The sequence below is a fragment of the Halichoerus grypus genome, chromosome 5, assembly GCF_964656455.1.
Source record: "Halichoerus grypus chromosome 5, mHalGry1.hap1.1, whole genome shotgun sequence".
Lineage (NCBI taxonomy): Eukaryota > Metazoa > Chordata > Mammalia > Carnivora > Phocidae > Halichoerus > Halichoerus grypus.
In genome coordinates, this window is record NC_135716.1 from 64,541,723 (window position 1) to 64,556,845 (window position 15,123).

Consider the following 15,123-nt stretch of genomic DNA (forward strand, 5'->3'; position numbering starts at 1 on the left):
CGGAAAGGAAGGGGGCTTTTTTTTTTTTTTTCCTCCAGAAGAACTGGATATTCAGTAATTTGTGGTGTGTTAATTTGGCATCCTTCTAAGTTTCTATTTTAAACAAAAGGACTGTTTCTCCAGAGCCTTTTCCCCTCATGCCAGTACATGACAAGGCTGACATTTCTAGAGAGCGGTCTGTTTAGCATCTCCTTGTACAACCCTCAGGTGCTTGCAGAGCAATGGTAACAAGCAGTGCCCTGACACCCAAGGTGGCACAGGAAGATTAGATTTACAAGAGGATTGTATTTTTATTACCCTAAATATCCTAATATATATTATCCTATATATTCTATTATCCTATATTTATGTAGAATAATACGTATCCTATATTTTGTCTTATATATTCTATGTATACACACAGAAATAAAGTATGTCTGAAATGTATGTGTATTATGTCAAACCCACTGTCTTTCATTACGCCATGACAGATTTATTTCTTCATGTTGAAAGTGATGATGTAATCATATTAAAAATGATAGTTGGCATTTATGAAATGCTTGCTAAGAGCTAGGAAGCGTCATGTGTAATCTCATTTAATGTCTACAACCACCCAACGAGACTAGCCATTATTTTTGCCGTTTTATAGGTGAGGAAACTGAGGCCTGAAGAGACTGAGTAATTTGCCCAAGATTAAAATACCTAGTTTCATGGCAGAACTAGGATTTAATCCCTAATTTGACTCCAAAATCAATGTACTTAATCATTAAATTATACTCCATTCTTTACTTCAAAGCCTTGGCCCCTACTTTTTTTTTTATGATGTTCTGTTAATCACCATACATTACATCATTAGTTTTTGGTGTAGTGTTCCATGATTCATTGTTTGCATATAACACCCAGTGCTCCATGCAGTACGTGCCCTCTTTAATACCCATCACCAGGCTAACCCATCCCCCCACCCCCCTCCCCTCTAGCACCCTCAGTTTGTTTCTCAGAGTCCATAGTCTCTCATGGTTCATCTCCTCTTCCGATTTCCCCCCCTTCATTTTTCCCTTCCTACTATCTTCTTCTTTTTTTTTTTTAACATATATTGTATTATTTGTTTCAGAGGTACAGGTTTGTGATTCAACAGTCTTGCCCCCTACTTTGAACCTGGGGGTTCAAAGCCCATCTTAGACTTGGACTTGGTGTCCACCGCTCTTTCTATAGTAGACAAATTTGGGGCATTTACTCATCAGTTAGTTGTCAATATTACACTTATGTCTCAGAATTGCACCTAGCCACAGAGGATGGCTCTGGGAAGCCATGCTTATTCTCTCTGAATTTGTCCCCTGGACCACATTTGACTGGACCGGGGTAGACACCAAACCCAAACTGCTGCCTCCTGGGAACAGAATTTGGGCCTTAGGCTGGGGCCAGAGGGAAGGTATAAACTCTAAATATCTAGGTGGTTCTCAGGGTCAATGGAGGTGAAATTGAGGGGAAGCCAGTGGAAATAAATGGAACCGATGGTCTGGACAGGGCCTGAGGCCTGAATGCAAATCCAGGGTAAAGAGTTTTAGCTGGGGGAGGGGAGCAAGTACTTTCACCCTGATGCATACTTGGTGGGTCTGTGGTTACCTGTACAGGTGGGTGAGACCCAGTGTGAGGGATGGGGAGTTGGGGGTAAGCCAAGTACTGGAAAAGTGAGGGCTGGGCGTGGAGAATTGAGAAAGAGCATAAAGAGGCAGAGATAAGGGAGGGACAGAAAAATGGTCCAATTTGATAGTTTCCAATGAGATACCTAGGTCTCTATCTGATAAGTTTCCTTTTTGATTAAGTAGGTTTGGGTCATTTTCAGGTAAAAAACATGTCTATAAATTTTATAACCTCCACAGTGATTACATTTTTAAATAATAGAAAATTTGGAGGAATATCTAAATAGAAAGCAAGATCCAAAATTATGTTAACAAACTGAAATTATGTTAACAGACTGTAGGTAATAAAACATACATGGAATTTAATAAAACTAAATATAAACATTAACCTTTACATTAAAAAATTATATAATACAGAATTGGGGTGACCTGGTTTAGCAACATTTTATTAAAAAGAAACCTGGAGTTTTGGTTAACCACATGCTTAATAAGAGGTAATAGTAAAGAGTAGGGGCTAAAAGACACAAACATAGTTTCAAAGACCTGATACTAAATTAAAATTAAGAATCTTCTAGGGTAGGGGCGCCTGGGTGGCTCAGTCGTTAAACGTTTGCCTTCGGCTCAGGTCATGATCCCAGGGTCCTGGGATCGAGTCCCACATCGGGCTCCCTGCTCAGCGGGAAGCCTGCTCCTCCCTCTCCCACTCCCCCAGCTTGTGTTCCCTCTCACTGTGTCTCTCTCTGTCAAATAAATAAATAAATAAATAAAATCTTAAAAAAAAAAGAACCTTTTAGGGTACCCAGAAGCCAATCAGGGTCACCTGGATTTAATCTCAAGGAATCCTGGCTGGATTAGGTATTTTTTTAAGACGGCCCAAACTTAGTCAATTAGAGTATATTGTATTATGTTTAATGAATGAGCCTGAAACACAGAACTAAATAAGCTAATGTAACGAAACACACCCAGAGAAAAACAATTCTTAAGAAATAATTTTTACCTGTTGCAAATATTTTTGAAGTAATAAGAATAATACATGCTTATTTTAACACATTCAAAAATTATAGATGGGTATACAGAAAAAGTGAAATCTACTTCCCCTATTCTAGCCTCACTTCCTAAAAGCAATCATTGTTTACAGATTGGTGGTGCATTTCCAGATTTGTTTATGCTTATTTATATATATCAGCATATATATAAATATATATATATAAATAATTTAAAAAATAGAAGTGGAGTCCTACTACACATATACATATGCATGCATGCACTCATTCATGTGTGAACATTTATAGTTCCCATTTTTTAAATAAATGTGCAGAAGACTACTGCACTGTAAGAATTTGTCCACTCCTTTTTAAAAAAAGATTTTATTTATTTGAGAAAGAGAGTGTGCATGGGGAGGGGGAGGGGCAGAGGCAGACGCAGACTCCCGCTGAGCAGGGGCTAAACTTGCCTTGGGGCTTGATCCCAGGAGACTGGGATCATGACCTGAGCCCAAGGCAGACACTTAGTGGACTGAACCACCCAGGTGCCCCTGTCTACTTTCTTGATAGACCTATAGCTTATTTCCATTTTTAAAAATTAAAAACAATGCTGTGAAGAACATCCTTATATATGTATCCTTATACATGTCTTCTAACTTTTTTGTAGGCTACGTTTCTAGTTGTGAGAGTGGGTCATAGCATAAGGGTGTTTAAAATTTTGAGGGATTTTTCCACATTGCCTTCCAAAAATTCTGCATCCGTTGACACTCTCACTAATAGGATATGAGGGGCTTATTCCCCACACCCTAGGCAATATTGATTATTAATTTTTTTGCCAAAATTATACTGCTTGGCTTTTGGGCTCTGAGCCAAGAATCTTGATCATATTAGATAGTTACGGAGCTCCTTGCCCAGAAACCTTACAATCCATGAAGGGGAGGACAGCTGAGACCTCGTTTTGGAATATAAACTCTATAATCTGTATGCAACAGTTGAATACATACCACACCTGTGAGTCCTAGCGGCCGCCCCTGCCAGGGCAAGCCGAAGCCTAAGTCAGGCAGTCTGTCCTGGTCTGGGTTCCTCTTCTCTCAGGTTCTGGGAAGTCAGGGATGAGGACTCTACACTGTTGGCATATGGATGCCCACTTACTTTCAATTTTAAAATTCTGTTTCTGCCCTGTCTCAAAGGGCAGGCAATTAATGTCAATGGAAGACTTATTTATTTATTGCATGCTTGGCTACCTCTCTGCCTGGCTAACGGGGAGGGCTGAGTGGTGCTGCCTGTGTTTCTCCAAGATCTACCCTCACAAAGATGCTAGCAAGTTTCATTTCTGTTGAATCCTAAGCAATGCTTCTCAGTCTTTAATGTGATAGGAATTAGGGCCTTGTTAAGATGCAGATTCTGATTGCATGGCTCTGAGGTGGGGCCTGAGAGACTGAGTTTCTAGGGGGCCCCCTTGAAACCCTGGTTGTTGGCACCAGGGCACACTTCGGAATTAGAGCAAAAAGTTCATTTTAGGAGAGCAGACGTTCCTGACCCAGAGGCACTAGCATTATGAGGAGCTCAGGTCTCTCACCAGACTGTTTAAATATGATTCTCCAGGGCCAAGGCATAGGTATTTAAAAACACCCCTGATGATGATAATATGTGGCTGGGGCTTGGAAGGAGTGAGGTGGTTCTCAGATTGTCTTCAGACAGCAGCAGCATGGGGCGGGCGGGGGGATGGGGAATGTATTAGACATGCAAATTCTCAGGCCCACCCTGCCTCCTAAATCAGAAACTTTCAGAGAGAGCGCAGCAATTCTTGTTTTAACAAGCTCTCCGGGGCCTCTGACCTTCGCTAAAGTTTGAGAACCACTCTTGACAGAGCCATCCTCCAAGATTTGGACTCATGGTTCTTTTTTTTTTTAAGTTTTTTTTAATTTATTTTTTTATTATGTTCTGTTAATCACCATACATTACATCATTAGTTTTTGGTGTAGTGTTCCATGATTCATTGTTTGTGCATAACACCCAGTGCTCCATGCAGAACGTGCCCTCCTCAATACCCATCACCAGGCTAACCCATCCTCCCACCCTCCTCCCCTCTAGAACCCTCAGTTTGTTTTTCAGAGTCCATCGTCTCTCATGGTTCGTCTCCCCCTCCGATTTCCCCCCCTTCATTTTTCCCTTCCAGCTATCTTCTTTTTTTTTTAACATATAATGTATTATTTGTTTCAGAGGTACAGGTCTGTGATTCATCAGTCTTACACAATTCACAGCACTCACCATAGCACATACCCTCCCCAATGTCTATCACCCAGCCATCCCATCCCTCCCACCCCCCACCACTCCAGCAACCCTCAGTTTGTCATGGTTCTAAACCCTGATTGCGCATCAGACCTGCTAAGTAAGCAGCCTGATAAAGCCTGGGCTGCACCCCCATTTTTTTCTGATTCCAAAGATCTGGAGTGGTTCCTAGGAGTGCGTGGCTTTAAAAACATCCAGGGGATGTGGATTTAGTGGCTGAGCAGAGGGGTGGTAGCCCTTCAACATAGAATGGTGGTCTATGGCCCCTGGCTTGTGCAGTACAGCGTTCGCCCGTTCCTCCCACATTAATCGAACCCCATCATGTGCCAACACTATGTCGAAGATATCACTGTGGAACACCTATTAGGTACCAGGCATTTTTTTTTTTTAAAGATTTTATTTATTTGACAGAGAGATACATAGCGAGAGGGGAACACAAGCAGGGGGAGTGGGAGAGGGAGAAGCAGACTCCCCACTGAGCAGGGAGCCCGATGTGGGACTCAATCCCAGGACCCTGGGATCATGACTGAGCCGAAGGCAGACGCTTAACGACTGAGCCACCCAGGTGCCCCAGGTACCAGGCATTTTATACATTAGTCCTACAACAGTCTGGCAAGGTGGACGTACCACCACTTTACAGAAGAGAGACCCTAACCCAGGTCAGTTATGACTCCAAAACCTGGACTCCTTGCCACCCCCCAAATCTAATCTGTGCAGACGTGGGGGGCCTCTGTGTTCAATCTTCAGTGGTTTATTTTGTGAAATTGGAGATACATTCCCAATTTTAGCGGATGTAACATTCACCTTTCAGTTCCTCTGAGGGGGAGAGAGATGGTTTCAATCTTTAACTTAGGCAAATTGATGTTCTCTGTGTATGAAAAAGACTCTCCTCGTCAGAGGGCAGGTGCTTGGAGGGTAGGGTGATCAGATGAAATACAGGTTACCCAGTTACATTTTAATTTAAGATAAATAACAAATAGTTTTTCTAGTCTAGTCTAAGTATTGGTTTTCTAGCGTAAGGTATGTGCCCCAAATATCGCACAGGGTATACTTACATGAAAAATTATTTATTGTTTACTGGAATTCAAATCTAACTGGGCATCCTATATTTTTATTTGCTAAATCAGGCAAGCCTATTGCAGTGGGTTTTCTGGCCCAGGTGATGAACATGCTCCATCTCCTTATGATCAGTGATGCTCCTGTTTTAAAAGCTCACAGCTAAGGCTGGAGGAGGGGCAGAAGACAAATTCACCTGGTCTTACTAGGTTCTGCAATAATCGAGATAATCAGACACAGGCTTAGTCTAATAATACTTTAAAAAAATAGCACTTACTATATGCCAAGCACTACGCCGTGAGCCTTTTGCTCACTTTTTATTTATTATCACAACCCTGTAAGTAGGCCCAGTGCTAGTATCACCATTTAACAGATGAGAAAACTGAGGCCCAAAACAGCTTGGTGATTGGTCTAAGACAGGGTTTCTCAACAGTGCCATTATCAAAATCTGGGACCAGATAGTTTTTTGTTGTGGGGACCGTCTGTCCTGTGCATTGAGGAATGTTTACTGGTATCCCCGGCCTTACCCATTAGCTGCCAGGAGTATTCCCACAGTTGTAACAATCAAACTTGTCTCCACACGTTACCAAATGTCCCCTGTGGGGCAAATTCACCTCTGGATGAGAACCACTGATCTAAGATTTGATAGCTGTTAAGATGTTGAGCCAGCTTCAGGACCCAGGCAGCCTGCCCCAAAGCTGATGCTCTTAGACAAGGCAACAATCTCATCCAGAAAAAAAGTTCCGAAATCAAGAGGAATCTATCACATCACATTTATTTGGAAGAAAATCATTTGAAAAATGACATGCAGAGCTTTTGCATGACCTATTATTATTGTATCTTGATTTCCGCTTTGGGTGTTATCACAGAGCTCTGTAAGGTTCAGAGTGGATCATGCCTGGACCTTGTGGGCATTTAATATGGTTGTTGAAATATGGCATGAATGAGAAGATCCTGCTTGTTATGGGGAAGGTTCTCCCTGCCTTGAAAAGAGAATGGGCTTTACCATGGTTCTCAGGCCATCCTCCTATAGCCTGAGGAATGCATAACACCCCTCACTCCCCTCTCCGTACTGAGGGCAACAAAACCCCGACCCTGCCAGACCTCACCATTCCACCACTGTTCATTCATTCATATTTGGGTTTTTTTGCTCTTTTTTTATTGAAGTAAAATTCACATAACATGAAATTAACCATTTTAAGGCATACATTTCCATGGCATTTGGTATATTCACAGTGGTTGTGCTACCATCGCTCCTGTGAGCACTACCTAGTTGCAAAATATTTCCTCACCCCAGAAGGAAACCTTGTACCCATCAATCATTCCCATTCCCCCTTCTGCCAGCCTCCAGCGATGACTGGTCTGCATTCTATCTCTACAGATTGATGTATTCTGATATTTCATATCAATGAAATCATACAATTGTGAACTTTTCTGTCTGGCTTCTTTCATTTAGCCTAATATTTTTGAAGTCCATCCATATTTCATTCATTTAGTTTTCCAACAGCTACTTAGTGAGCACCTCCTATGCACCAAGCACCGGGGATGATGAAGTGTAAACTCACAGAGCTTACATCCTATTGAAAGAGACAGATGATAACCAGCTGCTACAGTCTGAATGTTTGTACCCCCAAAATTCGTATCTTAAAATCCTAGTGCCCAATGTGGTGGTATAAGGAGGTGGGGTCTTTGGGAGGTGCTTAAGTCACAAAGGTGTAGTCCTCAAGAGTGGGATGAATGTTCTTATAAAAGAGACCCCACAGAGCTCCTTAACCCCTTCCAGCACATAAAGACACAGTGAGAAGGAGGCACCAGCTATGGACCAGGAAGATTCACCAGAACACAGACAGCTGGTGCCTTGATCTTGGCCTTTCCAGTCTCCAGAACTGTGAGAAATAAATTTCTGTTGTTCATTATTTTTATTTTTAATTTTTTTTATGAGAGACTCTTTAAAAAAGATTTTATTTGTTTATTTGAGAGAGAGACAGTGCCCATGCATGTGTGTGTGCGCAGGAGTGTGGGGGGAGGGGCAGAGGGAAAAGAAGAGACTCTCAAACAGGCTCTAGGCCCAGTGCAGGGCTCAATCTCACAACCCTGAGATCATGACACGAGCCAAAACCAACCGTCGGATGCTTAACCAACTGAGCCACCCAGGCTCCCCTCTATTGTTTATAAGCCACCCAGTTTGTGACATCTCATTATAGCAACCCGAATGGACTAAGATACCAGAATAAATCAGTAAAATATTTGCAGTTTTAAAAGGGGTGGCCAGGGAAGACCTCACCCCCCAAAAAATGGTCTTGAATAGCCTGAGGGGCATGAGGAAGTTAGCCTGCAAATAACTGAGGGAAGAACATCTTAGGCAAGGGAGCAGCAAGTGCAAATATCCTGAGACAGAAGTTTGTCTACTTGTTTGCAGAATATTCTGGAGTCACTGGAATAGAGTGGACAAGGAGAGGGTAGGAGATGAGGCCCAAGAGGCAGCAGGAAGCTACATGAAGGGCCTTATAGGTAGGGTGACTATGTAACTTATAATCCGAACTAGACTGCTTTTGAGGGGGAAAGCAATTGCTACTAAATTATTCTGGGCAATCAGGTATAAACTGGGATTGTTCTAGGCATGCTGGATCATAGCAAGGATTTAGCTTTTACTCTGAGTGAGATGGGAAGTCACTGGTGGGCTTTGAGCAGCGCTGGGCCATGATCTGGCTTGAGACCTTCACTCTGGTTACTGTGTTGAGAGGGTGAGAAAGTGTGGCAAGGGCAGCAGCAGGGGGAGGCAGTGAGAGACCCTTGTAGGACCACAGGTGAGAGGTGATGGGGGCTTGGATCAGGGTGACAGTGGAAGGGGAGAACTGGTCACATTCTGGATGTAATTTAAGGTAAAACCAATAGGATTGCTGACCAACAGGCTGTGGGTGTGAGAGAAAGAGAGGAGTTAAAGATGGCCCCAGGAGAAGGCTGGAAAAGGAAGCGATTTGGGGGGCATATCATGTTGCAGGTCCAGTTCCCAGGAAGCTGACTCTGAGATGAAATCTGCAGGGAGCAAGTTTGCTGGCCATTGCTTGTAAGATCAGCACCTGGGGGCGAAGTGAAGGAAGTGGGATCAGGCAGAGGAAGTTGCTGGGATGCCATGTAGTCCCAACGAGGAACTCAGCCAACCCCAGGAAGGAACTTGGAGGCTGGGCAGTCTTCAGATTTACCCAAGCTGAGTCAAGGTAGTCAGTCTGGTCTCCTACTTGACGTCCTACTTGAGTGGCCCCAGCTGGAGGCCCCCTTGGGAAGGGTGTGATCTTGGGCGGGTTGGTTCTCCCCAGTGGAGCAAACTCTAGTGCGAAGTCAGCGCTGAGCCGCCGGCCAGCAACGCTCAGCCGCGGGGGAGGAGAATCTAGGCAGGAGCTCAGCTTCAGACCTGAAGTTTGAGATGTGAGGGAGACAGTGAATGGCTCTTGTTCCTCTTCTGATACCAGGGGACTGTACAGTCTCTCAGTTCCTTCAAGGTGGCTCTCGACCCATACTGCTCCATGCTTACCCTGAACCACTGGAGCGGCACTGTCCCATAGAGATAGAATTCTAGCCACATATCTAGTTTAAAATGTTGTAGTAGCCACACTCAAAAAGTTCAAAGAAATAAGTGACATTAACTTTAATAGTATCTGCTATTTAGGGGTGCCTGGGTGGCTCAGTTGTTAAGCGTCTGCCTTCAGCTCAGGTCGTGATCTCAGGGTCCTGGGATCGAGCCCCACATCGGGCTCCCTGCTCGGCGGGAAGCCTGCTTCTGCCTCTCCCACTCCCCCTGCTTGTGTTCCCTCTCTCGCTGTGTCTCTCTCTGTCAAAAAAAAAAAAAAAAGAATATCTGCTATTTAACCTAAAAGATCCAAAATATTATCATTTTAATAGATAAGCAATATAAAAATCCTAATGAGATATTTGACTTATTTATGCTAAGTCTTCAAAATCTGGTATGTACTTTACATTTACATTACAGCCCATTTCAATTTGGACTGGTCCCATTTCAAGGGCTTCATAGCCATGTGTGGCTAGTGGTCACCATATCAGACAGCACAGTTCTAGGGGTTCTCCAACCTGCCAAATCTCCATTGGCTCTTGGCCTTTGCACTTGACATTCTCACTTTCAGCATCACTTCTACTGGAAAATTCCCAAGGCAGGTCAGGGGGTCATATTCCACTGTAGCACCACACTGAGGAGTGATTGTTTATTTGTCTGCCTGCTCAACAAAAGCCATGTGCCCTATTCATTGTGGTAACCCCAGTGCCCAGCACCGTGTTGGGCACAGAGTACATACGCAGTGATTTTATCGTGAGTGAATTATAGCAACACTCTATTTGTATGTAATTTGGGAGTCAGGAGGCTAATAGAGGCACAGGTTTTTCTCCCTTTCTCCTCTTCCGGCCTTGCAACAATACCAGGATTGATGGGGACATACCTAGACCTTCCTCTGGGAATCCAGCTGAACTTGAGACAGTGTGCTCTGAGTGGCATTAAGAGGCTTTATCTAACAGAAATGGATTGAACAGTCCTTTGAACAGGGCACTATCACTTTCCTTTTGTTGTTTTCCTTTCCCTTTGTTCTTTCATTTTCCATTTCTTTGACAACAGCCCCCAAATTAAAGCACCCAGGACTGAACATCCATGAAAAGAAGCCACAAAATGCAGAAGTGATGGTGACAATAGGTAACTCACTGCAGTGGAAAATCAGAAGTGTGAGGAGTGGGGAAACTGTTGAGACTTCCCAAACACCATAATCTCCTGGCATTAGGGCTTGGGCGGCAAGTGATGTGGGTTCCTGAAAACCCACAGTGCGTGTTGCTTGATCTCCCTCTGGAATGTGTTGCTTTCCTCTTTGGTGACGATGGCTTACTTGCCTTGTTACATGCTTGAACTGTTGTGTGAGCATAGCTTCTTTCTTTTTCTTTAAGAGAGAATTTGGCAAAAAATGTTCATGCTAAACAATGGAAACTCCCATTTTCCAGTTATCTTCAAATTAAAAAAACCTTTTCATTATGAATAATTTTAAACATACAAAAGGGAAGGAGATAGTATAAGGAACTCTCAAGTTCCCATCACCAAGCTTTAACAATGATCAACTCATGGCCAATCTTTTTTCATCTATATCTCTGCCCACTCCCCCCACCCATTGTATTTTAAAACCAATTCCAGATAGCACAGATCTGAGATATCATCTACAAATATTTAAGCATGCTTCTGAAAGAGGTGTGTGTGTGTTTTTTTTGTTGTTGTTGTTGTTGTTTTTAGCTTAGAAAAATGACTTTGGCTTCCCTTGCTACCTCTGGTTTTTTGGTGAGATGAGAATTGCAAATCAGGTCTCTATGCTCAACGTTATGGTACATTCTTAGGTATTTAAGCGGCTGGCGAGTTAATGACATGAGCAACCAGAGTTGCTATTAGCTCTTGATTTATGAAGCCACATGTTCAGCTTGTATGACGGATGTCATTAAGATCGGGCATGGCGGGCGCATTCATCTGTCTCTGCCCAGCGCTCTTCAGTCATGAACGCACTCAACAGATGGAAAATTTCATGGCCACAAATGGAATTGTTTATCCTCTCATTGTTCCCATGTCAGCAATCAAACTAAATCCATTACCCACCAATAAAAAGATCAGCCTGCTGCCAATTCAGCCATGGAAGGAACCGAAGCTATGTTGAAGGGATTTAGAGTTTTAGAGGGGATAAAAAAGTAATAAGCCACATAGAAGTTAAGACTCTAGAGAAGAGTTTGAGTCTCTCATTTTAAAGCTGAAGGTTTTAAGGGATTTAAAAGGGAAGGCCTAGAAATTCAATCTTTTCTGTAACATAAAATATACTCTAGAGACCTTTAATTATAAATATTGCATAGCTTTTATTGTGTGTTGATGGCTTTATTTCATTTAAAAAATCAAAAGCACTCAAATTGGGCTTTGAAGAAAAGGGAAATGTCAGATTCATAATGGAAAAGCTGCTAAGATGTTAATGTTGTTACTAATGGTAGGAAGATTTTCTTTTGTGTAGATAAATAGTTGTCTATTCTTTACAAAGTTATCCCTCATTGGCCTAGATAGGGGGGTTCTCTGTGCATTGATCTGTAAGAGGGGGCTCCTAAATTCCGTGGACCCCCCAGGTTGCCCTCCCAACGTTCTTAGTGGACCAGGACTTTAAAAGGCATATCTTAGAATACTTTTTGCTTTTTGCCAGGTTGTTTTTATATCAGGATATAATGGGCAAGAGATGTTTGTTCTCCTGCTCATTAGTTGTAGCTGAGGATTTGGGGCATGTAGGCTTTGCATTTATTAAGTTGAAAAGTTTGAGACTTTGGCCAATGAAAAATCAGATTGTCTGAGTAGGAAAAAATCAGACCAGTTGTTTCATTCTCTCCTTGCCATTCTTTGTTGCCAAGTTATTGATAACTTACTGCTGTATGTGCGAGCTGTCATACTAGGTGATAAGGATCTAGAGATGATTAAGACAAAGTCTTTTACCCTTGGTTAACAGATTAGAGGGGGAGCTTGACAAGGCAATAAATGATTGCACAAAGAATAAGACGTATTTACACCACAAGGGTGATCTGCATTCTCTGCATGTAGAGAATGTCATGGGCAGAGGAGACCTCAACAAGGGTTCCTTGATGCCCCTAGGGAGGACGGTGAGGCTGCAGTGAAGGGTCCATGTGGGGACAGGAGGATGGTCAGGGAGGCAGGGGCAAGATCCTGACAGCCTTGCCTCCTGCTATGAGCTGTGTGCCTTCTCTTGAAGGATTTTAAAGGAAAGACATGGTCAGACAATTTGGGTTTTATAAAAACCATCCTGGGGCCAGTGTGGAGAATGGATTGCTGCGGGTTAAGAAATGGAGGCAGGGAAGCCATTAAGAAGGTGACTGCAGTGATCCAGGTGGGGGGTGGTGGGCCTGAACCAAGGAGGCTGTGTATGTGTTTGGGAAAGAGGAAGGTGTAATAATGACTCATAAGGTTGTTGAAATGACAACATTGAAAAATATGTAAAACGTTTAGAATAGAACTTGTAAAATCCACACTTAGTTAATGTTAACTCGTATTTCTTGTTCTTCTTTGGGAATGAGTACTTCCCAGTGGTCATAACATAGCACAGAGGAAGAACAGGGAGAGGGATAGGAGGAGAAGGGAGAATTAGGGAATGGGAAGAGAGAAAGGACACTGTAGCAAGAAGAGAGTGTTTTGCTCAGTATCTCCTGGAGTCTGCCCTACAGGACACTTTACCTGTGGATGAGACTCTATGAAGGAGAGGTGAGCTTGGTGTTGGAGGTGTTGGAGGTCTTGTGAGGTGGTGGGAGTTTGGGGAACCCTGAGGTCAAAGTTACTCAGACAGAAAAGCCTACCCTCCTTGGGAAGCCGGAAGGATTTGCTCTTTTTTCTGGATGACCAGCTCCTGCCATTTTTTTCTATTCTGATATCCCATGATATTTATATTTGATAGTTTTTAGTCACTGTTACCAGCACAATTGTGCAAAGACTAGGCTGGCTGAAGCATGTAGATGATTTGGTTTAAGGAACTCTTTCTACTTCTGGAAAGTAGAAAGTACTTTCTACTAGAAGCTTCTGTATAAGATACAAACAATGTTAGTTTGTCCAAGAAACCAGAATGATGACTACCTTCCTCCTTCCCTCCCTCCTTTCTTCCTTTTCTTTCCTTCCTTTCTTTCTTCCTTCTTTCCTTCCATTTAGCCATTCAATCAACAAATATTATTGAGCTGCTCTAACACTATTAAGATAATTTACCAACTGGGGCTGTGGCTTCTTCAGGAACCAAGCTGCAAATATGCTGATCTGTTTCCCCTGCTGGATTATGGGCTCCTTTGGAAGCAGGGGGCTCTCCTCTATCCATCTTTGTGTCCCCAGGACCTGACACAGGATTTCGCACTAAGTGGTTGTTAAGAGGGAGATCTGTGTCTATGTTCAAATTACTTGCTACCACTTGCTAGCAGTGTGAACTTGGTCAATTATACAGCTCTCTGAGGCTTGATATTATCATCTGTAAAATGGGGATAATAGCAATATCCACCTCATTAGGCTGTTTTGAGCAATTAAATGATATAACACACCTAAAGCACTTATATGCCTGGCTCATAAGGGTTCAACCATGCTATCAGTATTAGGTTTACAGTAAATGTTATTGAACTGATTCCCTAGGACTTAGTGTAAGTCTATCACTTTGCATGTAACTTTAGGCAAGACAATTTACCTCTTGCAGTCTCTATTTTTAAAAGGTTTATCTGAAAACTGGAAATTATAATACCTGCACAGTTACCTTAACAGGATTATAATGAAAATGGAAAAGATTGCTTTGTCATTAATTATAAAAATAACTGAACTCCAGTAAATTATCTAAGCATAAACATCAGAGAAAAATAAAAGCTACTATGTTATTATATTATTTTTAAAAGATGACACAGATTCTTTTAGTTCATAAAGAGCACCTATAAAACTCTACAGCTAACCTTATAGTTATAGTCTGGATGCTCTTCCCCTAGGATCAGGAACAAGGCAAGGATATCTGCTCTCAATGCTCTTATTCAACATAGTACTGGAAGTTCTAGCCAGTGCGATAAATCAAGAAAAGCAAATAAAAGGTGTACATATTAGAAATGAGGAAATCAAACTATCCCTATTTGCAGATGACATAATTGCCTATGTAGAAAATCTCAAGGAATGAGCAATGTTGCAGGATATAAGATACACGTGCAACAATCAATCACAGTTCTGTATACTAACAATGAACATGTGGAAACAGAAATTTAAAAAAATACCATTTATAATTGCTGTTAAGAAAATGAAATACTTAGGTATAAAAGTAACAAAATATGCCTATGAACTGTGTCCTAAAAATTACAAATGCTGATGAAATGAAATGCTGATCTAAATAAGTGGAGGGGCACCTGGATGGCTCAATTGGTTAAGTGTCCGACTTTTTTTTTTTTTAAAGATTTATTTATTTGACAGAGAGAGACACAGCGAGAGAGGGAACACAAGCAGGGGGAGTGGGAGAGGGAGAAGCAGGCTTCCCGTGGAGCAGGGAGCCCGATGCAGGACTCAATCCCAGGACCCTGGGATCATGACCTGAGCCGAAGGCAGAAGCTTAACTGACTGAGCCACCCAGGCACCCCTGAGTGTCCGACTCTTG

The 15,123-nt window shown here is 42.4% G+C and overlaps 1 protein-coding gene across 6 annotated transcripts in view; it reads right to left on the minus strand.

Annotated features, from left to right (window-relative positions):
• Window positions 1–6,780: 6,780 nt before the first annotated feature.
• ADHFE1 (alcohol dehydrogenase iron containing 1) overlaps window positions 6,781–15,123 on the minus strand; it is a 51,668-nt gene continuing 43,325 nt past the window's right edge. For 5 of the 6 annotated variants that reach the window (XM_078072331.1, XM_078072333.1, XM_078072330.1 and 2 more), the window contains one exon: window positions 6,782–9,030. In XM_078072331.1, the coding sequence (XP_077928457.1) occupies window positions 8,941–9,030 (90 nt within the window). In that variant the 3' untranslated portion in view covers window positions 6,782–8,940. Of the gene's footprint in view, window positions 9,031–15,123 lie in introns of all 6 variants that reach the window. The other variant, XM_036123496.2, reaches the window with a different exon arrangement.